This window comes from Anas platyrhynchos, chromosome W, assembly GCF_047663525.1.
Source record: "Anas platyrhynchos isolate ZD024472 breed Pekin duck chromosome W, IASCAAS_PekinDuck_T2T, whole genome shotgun sequence".
Taxonomy (NCBI): Eukaryota; Metazoa; Chordata; class Aves; order Anseriformes; family Anatidae; genus Anas; species Anas platyrhynchos.
In genome coordinates, this window is record NC_092620.1 from 15,927,406 (window position 1) to 15,939,222 (window position 11,817).

The 11,817-nt window shown below is 34.6% G+C and overlaps 1 protein-coding gene across 2 annotated transcripts; it reads right to left on the bottom strand.

Annotated features, from left to right (window-relative positions):
- Positions 1-218: 218 nt before the first annotated feature.
- LOC119715137 (coiled-coil domain-containing protein 138) lies at positions 219-11,532 on the bottom strand. 2 transcript variants are annotated; one of them, XM_072030576.1, is made up of 7 exons: positions 11,417-11,532; positions 9,723-9,902; positions 8,397-8,552; positions 7,484-7,600; positions 6,357-6,549; positions 4,187-4,369; positions 219-376 (listed from the first exon to the last, which is right to left on the bottom strand). In XM_072030576.1, the coding sequence occupies exons 1-7, from the start codon at positions 11,519-11,521 to the stop codon at positions 234-236; spliced, it is 1,077 nt and encodes a 358-aa protein (XP_071886677.1). In that variant the 5' UTR covers positions 11,522-11,532; the 3' UTR covers positions 219-233. The 2 variants fall into 2 exon arrangements, with proteins under 2 accessions (XP_071886677.1, XP_071886676.1); XM_072030575.1 differs by having other exon boundaries at positions 9,723-9,905.
- Positions 11,533-11,817: the final 285 nt, after the last annotated feature.

Genomic DNA, 11,817 nt, shown 5'->3' on the forward strand with positions numbered 1-11,817 from the left:
GGCTAGTTATTTTTTAGTTCATATTCTGAACTACACAGATATATAGGCAAATTGAGAGATTCATCTTACATATCTGTGACAAACATTTTAAACATAATTGCTAACAATGAAAGTCCAGCATTATTTGTATTGGAGCAAATGAACGTCAAAACAGAGATGCGCTTTTAAAAAAAGAGAAAGGTCCCCAAGTTCAGTGATCTAATGGCAATTAACAGAAAAACGGTAGTAAAGGATTACTTTATTTCAGAGACTTTCTGTAATATAAAACAAATCCTTTCCAAAATCGAAATGTCTAGGTCGCGATTCTGAAGCAATGCAGCCAAAGTATGGAAAAAGCGTTCATTACTGCAGTCTTCCAGGAAAATCTTTAAGTAAACTGTAAAAGAAAATAGTTAAAAAGTTTAATCACAGCACTTGGCTCATGGAAAACTAAATCATTGATTTATAGCTTTTGAGGGTTTTATATGCGCCTCATGCTGTGCAACCATGAGAACAATGTACTAACTGGGTATATTCTAGGCATGTGATGCAAAAATCAGGTAAAACCGCGAACAAAACTCACCCAAGTTCCTAAGAATTCTGATATTACCAGCACTTGTGGTATTAAAACAAGGCCTATTCCCTTGAGAACAAAGGAAAACAGGACACTGAGCAATTTTAAACTCAGATAAAAAAATCTCATCTTCAACATGTTTATTCAATGCTCCTTTTCTTATGATGACATGAGGAGAACACTAAGCTATGCTAAAAAAACTGACAAGGAAATATTTTAAGCTGCTGCAAAATGACGTACGGAAATAGTACATGTAGACACTGATGACTAGACAGCTTTTCATTATCAAAACTGTCACCGTACCGTTTCAAGACAGGCAGAATCGTAATTGAGAGGTCAGAGTTGGATAAGAACACCTGAATATCAAAACAATTCCTGTAAAATGCTGGATAATTTTTAAACATGGCCATATAGTATAATCTTTTCTATTTATCCTGCTCCCCAAAGCTTAGTCAATTCAGAATAAAGTAAAATCTGTTCCCTTGTGTTATTTCACTCTTGATTCTAATAGTACAGACTGATTTAGAGCAACACCATAAAGAACATAAGTACCGATTTAATAGGTCACAGAACTGAACACATTTGTTAGGAATCCAACAAAACAAGTCACTATTCACTGCACTCTGCCCTTAGCGTATAAACACACTTGGTATGCCCCAGGATATAGTTACTTAGAATATGCCATTAAATTAATAGTTATTGTAATATTATTCTACTTTTACTGTAGAAGAAGGAGGTCCTACAATTTATTCCTATAAATATCTAAAAATGCCTTAAATTCCTTTTTGTAGGTGTAAACAAATACCATATTCTGCTTACTTGGGCATTTCTTTGCTGGCTTGTTCTTACTGGTCTCAATAATACTGTATTATTTTATTATTAAAAATACCGGTCTTAAGGTATCTGAAGAAAACTTTATTAATATATATACACACACATATACATACAGATACACTGTAAAATGTTTTAACTGTGAGGTTTATAAAACAATATAAAAAATACGCTGAGGGAATTTTACCATAAAGCAGAAGAGCCAAAGTGGAAATAATACCTCAAGTTTCACAAAGTTCAATCACATGAAAGCAAACTGATAAAGACATGCATTTAAAGAGATTTTTCCTACATTGTTTATCTATTCATTTTATATATTCATTTCAAATAAGCTTTTGCAGAATAGATTTTAAATCATCACAAATGTACAAAATAAGCATATAATTTAAATGCCTGTCTATCTGATGAACTAGAAGAATAAAAACTGTGTATTTTTACATATTTTTCTGCATCATCTCTGCACAGATTTTGTTTTTATTAACTACTGTAGAAAAACTAACTTGGAATCTATCCGGTCAGGATTTGACACAATTTTAAATAATCTGCAAAAGCCTCCCATAGGAGCCATAAAAAATTGCAGCATTTGGTAGTTACATTAACTTAACTTCATTGGTAGACTGTAATGAACAATGAGCAATTTATCACTGTTGACAGAACTCATCTGAAATTTACCCTCAAAGTGATCAGTCACTCACAGCATCAAGTCTCACCAGCTATTGTCATTCAGAAATTTCTGTTTTATAGCTAAAGCTCTGTCACCTCAGAAAATGAAGACTGTCAGGAACACCAGCTTGAAGTTCATGTTTTAACAAATTAACCATTACGGTTTTGCCTCGTTTCTAATTGCATGTGGATCTGCCAGGAGAGCGGACCAACCCAACAGAGTGATAGAGAGTTAGCTCGTGGAAAAGTTACATAAGGACCACAGAAAAAGAACCAGTAACTACACTGAACAGCTTGCTGATGAGCTGCTGTCTCTTACACAGTCACTGGCAAGATTGGAACCATTTGCTGAGTTTAACTGATTCTCGTCGTCAACAGCTGGGCCTGGTAAGAGCCAGTGGTTATAGCACAACGGAGGGCAGGCGAGGTAACAGTCAGTGCAAGGCCCCTCGAGTGTGGATGCCTTCGTGGGTGACCCCGAGTTAAGAGAGCCCAAGGACAGGTCCAGCCCATCACCCAGTACATGTTGACCTCAGGATGGTATCAATTGTTCTTCAGCTTCCTAGATGTGCAAGACCTTCACGCAGCTATGACACAGGATGTACGGGAGGCCACCATCATTCTTAAATGACCATCACAAACATACACACACAAAAAAAAGCAATAAAAAAGGTTAAAAACAGAACAGGATTCCTTATGTCACAGAAGTAAGTTGGACTGAACAGAAGTTTACAAAGATCAGAAAAGACCAGAACAAAAACCTACACCTTGGAAGCCAGGAACTACCTTTATAACAAGACAGATTGACAGGATTCTGGATGTGAAACACCTGAACCAAACAGGGATGTGGTACATGAAAAGCTGCGTGCCAGTAAAGATGAACAGCAATAAGACTATTAATTCTAATTTGTCATTAAGATACTACGTATAGATAGGAAACAGATGGTACCAATACCTGAACGGTTACATTTGACATGCAACAAGGTTACAAGCAACATGGCAAAATGTGAACTTGTCACAATTTATCTCCATTATTCTTCCAAATCTAGGCATCCAGCAGATCGAAATGACTACTACTAGATAACAGAACATGTACTGTTAGTGGAATTTTTCTTCAAAGTAATGTCAGATACCATCAACCCTGCTTAGGTTTTTCTTTCCCAGTTACTATACCGATCAAAATTATGATGATTAGAAATACTTTAGTGTAAAAAAAATAAATAGATAAACTAACCACACGGTCTTAAAAAGGATGAAAACAACATCAGGTAAATCTTTCTGCCACTTATCTCACTACAAAATGCCTTCTAACTCAACGTTGTTCCATCCCAAGTCAAACACGCTTTCTGTTTTTGCCCCTATAGTACATGGTAACAAAATACCCCAAGCCAACAATATACATTTCACAAATAGCAGCAGTCCCTTCTCCTTCCCTTTTCTGTTCCAAAAAACAATGAATACTTTTTATTTTAAGAAAATTAACAAGGATTGTTCCACATGACACTGGAATGGCTCACTACTTGTGTGTTCATCCAGATTGTTATCAACTGATTCTTTGCCTGTGTCACCTGGAAAACCACTGTGAAGGAGACTATTAACCCTTTTATAGGACCACACCACAGTACAACTCATTGAAACATAACCATCCCTTACAGATGTGCCATTTCCAATTACTTTAAAGTGAAAAATGGCTACGGGTGAGCTGTTCACATTAGGGGGGTAAAAAAAGATAAAAGTTTATTTATTTATTTATTTATTTATTTTATCTCCACCTGCTAACAGGATTTCATGAAATGGCTGCCCTGGCACAGCCTTACTTCAAAAGAAAATTACTCATTGGCAAAACATCAGCAAGGTAAACCAGTGGAATAAACAGAAAAGCTAAACTAAACATCAAAAAAAATCACACCACTAAGAAAGCAACCAGGACAAGATGTAAAGCTTGGATGCTGACAGTGAGAAGAGACGGACAATTCAGAAACATACTTTATATCTCTAATGAATTTAAATGACACAAATGAATGCTAATGCTAGATCAGGTTATTTATAGAGAAGCAGCACGTTATTTTTGATTTGGTATTTATGCTTACCTCACCTACTTTCATCATAACTTTGTATGTATTTTTTTCAATTACTCACTTTTATCGTTGTTCATGGCCATCTCAACTAATGTATTAAGTGCAATAAAAAGGAGACATTTTTTGGATATAGTTAAGTGGCTTAGTATGATAGGCACACATCGGTATTGCAAAAATAAGATCTTTCCTTCATCTGTCTTCAAGTCCACGCAAAGGGAATGAAATGCCTGAGTCAGGTAATCCACTGAAAGATAACAGAAAACAGGGAATAAAAATTATGTAATCACAGTTCCATTAGATGATCACAAATACATGAATATTTATCCTAAGAGTTACTGTTGCAGATATATACTAATTAAAAAAAAAAATTAAATGGCTGAAAATATTAATTTACTTATTTGTTTAAATGCATCTTCTGCCTATTTTTATTCCTTACAAAAATTGTTGTGAGTGGAAAAAAAGACAAGTTACAACTCACAAATTGAGCAAAATATATTTGCAAATATAACACCTTTCTAATCGCTTCCTTAAGAGAGAAAAGAAATCACAAGCTGCATAGTTTGGGACTATATTGGTTTCAACATCTGGGAAGCCTCTAATAAAGGAGTAAAAGGCTCATTCATCTGAATAACTGCAATTACTGCCATGACAGCAACTATTCACATTCCTTTCCATAAAAAGCTGTAGTTTAAGTTATATATGCATCCACGTTATATATGCATCCATTTTGGAGAACACTAAATTATTCAGAGAATTTAGATTAAGTGAATCAATTCAGTTTTCTTAATTTCATGATGTCAAATCTTCCTCAATATCTTGGAATAGCATTGATCATCTGGAGCACAGAAAATTAAGAGTAAGGGAAAAATTTATCACATAGCAAAAGTTTAATTACAGTGCCATCTGCTGGATATTAGCATCTTGAAGGGAACAGGATATATATGTTTAAACTGAATGTGCTGCTTTGTCATCGCTAGATCATTAGACATGTGGTCAGTGATGAAAATTCATACACGGTAAGTTTCAACATAAATTTAACAGGTAATTTTTTTCCATGTTCTATAGGCTCGCAGTAAAAACCGACCATGAGAAGCTAAACTGATTCATTCTGATCAACAGCTTTCATCTGCTTATAGTTAATCTCTGCAATAAGTACTTTTTTTGTATTGTAATTCATTTGCATCATTTTCATCAAACATTTCTAGAAATGTGAGTTTCAATTTCAGGGTAATCATGCTTCACCAAAATATTCTGACTGAAACTATATGATACTGAAATTGAAAATACACTGATTCTTCCCTCCAACAGCTGAAATACTGTATTTGTTTATTAATGGTGACAGGGTGGTCTTCCAGAATGTTTAAATCCTACTTATTCTAAGTACTACCAGTATAAATACTGCACAGGTCAGTATTTTTGTCATCACTTCAAAGAAAACGTTTTTTGTCTTTTCAGGCCCTGTTTGTTTTTAAAGAAACTGCTGCTGAGAAGAGATACTACGGCATCCTGGAAATTGCACAAGCGGAGTAACTCTCATGAACTGAAGCAAAAGTCACTAAGAACTGCGATATCTCCAGACAAGTACGACCTCATTTGCTTTTGCCTGTTAACAAAATACATTACTATACTGCATCAGCATATGGTAGCATTCTTCAATGCTGATAATGTTTATGGGTAGCCACTTGCAGTGACAGACTTGGTAGGAGAAAAGGGGAGACAGCAGAGAGGTAAGAGCTAGATAGAGTATGAGCTTTACATTAAACTTTGACAAAGCAATGAAATTCTAGAACTGTTCTGAATTTGCTACTGATTTCAGTTTACTGAGGAGCAATTAGCTGTACCATTATATGCAGTGCAGATCTTGACAAACAAATCACTGCTACGGTGATTGCTTGAGAGAATTACCAACATCTCTTTTCCCCTTTGTCACAAAATACGTTGATCTCACTGACATAAATAAAGCATATTAAAATGACCACACAAATTATGACATGAATAATAGCAAGGTTCATACTTGCTTCCCTATATTATGCTTCATCAGGTGGTAAAATTCAAATAAAACATCCTTTACTACTAAAGCATTACAGATGCTACAGTATCATTGAACTGCTGCATTTTGTACATTTGTTTTTTTGTCTGGGCACATACCTGAAAATAAGATTTAAAAAAAAAAAAAAAAAAGAAAAAGAAAAAGATAATTTAAAAAAGACATAATAAAAACCAGAACTTACTTCGTTTTGCTGTTCTAAGCACAACTAAAGTTGACAGAAACCTCAAAGGCATAGAGGAGCTTTTAAAGAAATGTGCAGCTTTTGGTTTACTCCGTGTAGACTTTTTAGTCCATTTTTGCATGCTTCCCTTTTGTACTGCGCCTTTGAGAATAACTTCTGCAAGTCTCTCCATTGTTGCTGTCATGCTTGCATCCTGTTTCAAACAACGTGCACATTTAGCGTAAACATTAAAATACATGAAAATCCTGTCTGCTAAGTACGTATGTTCCCCTAAGGATTAAATATTAAATAGCAGATGTCGTGACCGTGTATTGCAATATAGTCTGTACATGGGATACTACTTTGCGTTCCACAAGCAGTTGAACAACATTAGCACAGGGCCTAGTCAACACACACTTCACAAAGAAACAAGGTAGTCAGGGCCCCTGATATGCTGACATTATTTAATTTGCCTCTGGTTCCAGAATAAAGTCAGTTCAAACTCAGCTTTAATCAGTGCTGCCTACTACACTACCCTCTTTTGTGAAGATGCCTGAAGCTAGGTCCTACAAAAGCGTTTACAGAACTAAGGTCTAAACATGACCCTTAAGAATACTGTACAGGTAAGATGTATTGGACTTTTCAAAAACCGGTGCAGAAATATTACTTCAGAATCAAACTTAATAACAAGCTCATTTAAAATACCTTCTCATTAGCACTGGAACCACCAGCTTAGTTCTATTCAGTTAGACACTGAGTAGAGAACAAAGAAATCAAAATACCTTTGCTACTTTGCCACACGTTGCCATCAATTTCAACAAATCTCATGCATAAAGCGAACAAAAATATATTTCTTTTCCTAGTTCACAAGTTTTGTAAGCACATATGGAAAATACCATTTCTGAGATGCTACACACTACTGCAACAAAGATCACATATGTGTGCAAAAATATGTTTACAGACACAGTGCAAAATATTACAACGAATGTGAGAAAGTTAATTTGGTGAGAATTAGTTTTTCATTTGCTATGTATCTGTGGTAGGCATGTATGCTTTGCAAAGACAGCAAAGTTTCTTTTATATATACTCCCTGAAAATATCTACTTTTCATACTCATTTATAATACAAAATATCTCTTGGGAATTTACCTGACTACCAGTGTCTATCTGCCTTAGAGACCAGTAGATAAATTGAATCACAGACATATGTAGTTTAGGATCCACAAATGGCATCCACTGGAGCTGTCCAGTGACCATAGGCAAAAGCTGTAAAAATACAGAATGGCAAAGTTACGTGCAGTATACGAACTTACAGTACAAGCTAACCACAAGTAAAAAGCAAACTAAGCAAAACTAAACCAAACTAAAATCAACGTATTCCCGGAGTTTAACAGACTACATGTACAAATACTCACTGGGCAGATCTGGTACAGGTAACAGAATTATATACTGAATTTACATTTTACACAGGTTTACACAAAAAGTGGAAAGACATTGTGTGAGCTCAAGCTCTGAAGTCTAATACCAAGGGCTACAAATTTTAGATAGAATAATAATTAAACAAACAAACAAACAAACAGAAAAAGCAGATTTCCTGAACGCTTCACTGATTTCCAAGCCTCGGTATCCCAAAAAAGCGTTACAAGTATAGCACGGTATCATCTTTTATAAGACATAACTTGAACTTTTAATACCTAGTATCAGCACTAAAATACTTTAAATTAGACGTGTGTATCTCCTTAGGAAAAAGGAATTACATACAGTATTACAGATAAAACACGAGATAAATTATCAGCTGAGAAAAGTGACTTAAAATAGAAAGACAGGTGGAATCTCAAGGTCAGACTGCACACTACACATTTCCTTAAAAATGATCTGTATAAATATCTGTATGAAAAATTATCTATTACATCTCACTGTTGGAATTAATACTGAAGGATTAACTGCTGTTTTCTTTTAATTCATGTATTCAAAGCGTGTGTAAAACAGGCAGACCTGTTACACTCAGAAATAATACAAAGAATCTTAACATTTCAACCTAAACAAATTCAAATGCCTTTACCTTGATACAATTTTCTAGAGTGTAGTTTTCTTTAGCACACTGAGCTTTCTCACTGCCCTCTCTCTCTTCTTGTATTTCTATTTTGCTAAGGTGTTGGTCTGAGATCCAGTCCATAAGAATAGTTAAGGGGTCGTAAACTTTTGAAATCCGTAGTAACTGTAACACATCCACAACATCAGTTATTTCAGTTTTCAAGTCTATGATTTTCTAAACCACAATACCAATAGACTAAAATATACGAGTACATTAGTAATACGCACATGCTTTATTTTGTGCTTAAACAAATGTTTATGAAAGCCTTGGGAAGAGATTTTCACATACAAAATCACTCTATTTTATAATTCTAACTAAATGGATCATAGGAGAAAGAAAATATTTAATGATCTGTGCATGATCCTCATTTTAATACATTTAATACACTCCTTTGCTTTATTTCATACAATCTACTTAGGCTAAATTTTAACTGTGTAACTAGCATTGTTGGAAGAATAAAGATTTCGTGAAATTGTCATTCTGTCCCTCTGCTACAACTGTACAGAAAAGCTCTGTGAAAGGTATCCAGACGTTCCTGAAGACAAACTACACGAACATCTCTCTAAAACCTTCACAAGTTTTCTTGTATCTACCTTCAGACAACTGTTCTTCTCTTCACTCAGAATTCTAACTACTGATACTGCTCATATATCACTTGCGACTGTGAGAAAAGAATATGGGGCAAACTATAACCGCCATTTAAATATAAGTAGCATACTCTATGGATACAACAAGCATCCTGATCATCATGTAAGTCCTCTATGAATACTTCAGTTTGCACAAAAGAGAAAGAGAAAGAAAGATTTTACTGAGACTAGGAAGCAGATGATTTTAATCATACTCAAGAGCATCAGAACTGCAATTCACTGAAGGAGCAACGGTCAAAAGAGTTTAGGCAGCAATTTGCTTGTCAGCATTTAGGTCAGATTTAAGTCAAGTGAGAAGAAAACTTTAACTTTGTATTCGTGTGAACCACTGTCTCAGCGTGCCTTTAAGAACAGAGAAAATACTCCTTTAATTAACACTTTCAAAAATAACTAACTCTAAAGTCTTTAATACTGCAAAAGCTCTGAGAGACTAAATTTCATGTACTAGAAAACGAAGCAGAAAGTATTTACAACCATTCACACAATTCTTGTCTTAAAGAAACAAAATCAGCAATTTTAAAAACAACTTGTTCAAACATTTAAAATTGTTGACTGTAACTTGCAAAGCTACTTATAAACTTGACTGTACTGCTTGACTACTTGACTGTAACTCGTAAAGCTAGTAACAGGAAATAATTAATCTTGCCTGGGTTTTTAGCAATTCGTTATTTTCCCTCAGAGAGTTAAGCGATGACCTCAGTTCGTTATTTTCATCAGTCATTTTTCTCAAGGTTTCTCTCAGTTGGCTCATTTTTGTCTCATGCTGCTTATTTTCATCAGTCATTTTTCTCAAGGTTTCTCTCAGTTGGCTCATTTTTGTCTCATGCTGCTAGAGAAATATCAAATTTTAAAACGTGATTAACAAGAGAGTCTTTTTAGAAATAATTCTCAACTAAGTTCCATTTCAGTGTTAAAAAACAGGACAAACTTTCAAAGATCAAATTTGTAATTCTTCATGGTCCAATCTGCACATACCACCAGTAGTGAAGAAAGCAACATCCACACCACATATTAAGAAGAAATATAAAGAAAATGGGAGCCATGGTGTACAGCCTATGGATCTTTTTTTTTTTTTCCAGAAAATACCTAGATCTTCTCATTGATCCTCTTGTACATTCCTCAGTTAAGTCAGGTGTGGGAAAGAATTGTGAATGAAAACAAATGTCAAAGCTTTTGTTTACACTTAGCTCTTTTTTTTTTTTTAGCATCCATTTTAACCACAAATATGCCCAATTCTCCCTTTTTTGAATCTTTCAAATATTCTAACTATTCACTGCTGATAGTTAAGACGCTTTAGTTCACCTGTACTTAAACACCTGTCCTGCAATGTCCAGCAATGTATCCAATACGTGCTACATTTCATCGAATTGGAAAAAAATAATTGTGAAACTCAAGATAGTAATCTTTTAATATTTGTTATTATTATTAGTCCACAATATAATTTAATACCAGTACATACCATTGAAATATAAGCAAAAACGGACAAAAGAAACTGCAACAAAGGAAAATTGAAGCGACAATTACTTGTAACAGTCAAAAACCTGCGTGCCTTGAAAAAGAACCAAAGGAATGTGTCTTTTTTCCCCTTCACTGGAAATTTGTAATATAATTAAATATTTTCCAGCAGATTCTGAAAAAAAAAGCCAACACTGAGGCTTTGAAGCTGAGCATAAAACAAATGTTTTCAGAAAATAACACTGTTACTGAGCATGATCTGTGAGAAAACAATATGGGGCAAACTATAACCGCCATTTAAATATAAGTAGCATACTCTATGGATACAACAAGCATCCTGATCATCATGTAAGTCCTCTATGAATACTTCAGTTTGCACAAAAGAGAAAGAAGGATTTTACTGAGACTAGGAAGCAGATGATTTTAATCATACTCAAGAGCATCAGAACTGCAATTCACTGAAGGAGCAATGGTCAAAAGAGTTTAGGCAGCAATTTGCTTGTCAGCATTTAGGTCAGATTTAAGTCAAGTGAGAAGAAAACTTTAACTTTGTATTCTTGTGAACCACTGTCTCAGCGTGCCTTTAAGAACAGAGAAAAAACTCCTTTAATTAACACTTTCAAAAATAACTAACTCTAAAGTCTTTAATACTGCAAAAGCTCTGAGAGACTAAATTTCATGTACTAGAAAACGAAGCAGAAAGTATTTACAACCATTCACACAATTCTTGTCTTAAGGAAACAAAATCAGCAATTTTGCAAACAACTTGTTCAAACATTTAAAATTGTTGACTGTAACTTGCAAAGCTACTTATAAACTTGACTGTACTGCTTGACTACTTGACTGTAACTCGTAAAGCTAGTAACAGGAAATAATTAATCTTGCCTGGGTTTTTAGCAATTCGATATTTTCCCTCAGAGAGTTAAGCGATGACCTCAGTTCGTTAGTTTCATCAGTCATTTTTCTCAAGGTTTCTCTCAGTTGGCTCATTTTTGTCTCATGCTGCTAGAGAAATATCAAATTTTAAAACGTGATTAACAAGAGAGTCTTTTTAGAAATAATTCTCAACTAAGTTCCATTTCAGTGTTAAAAAATAGGACAAACTTTCAAAGATCAAATTTGTAATTCTTCATGGTCCAATCTGCACATACCACCAGTAGTGAAGAAAGCAACATCCACACCACATATTAAGAAGAAATATAAAGAAAATGGGAGCCATGGTGTACAGCCTATGGATCTTTTTTTTTTTTCCAGAAAATACCTAGATCTTCTCATTGATCCTCTTG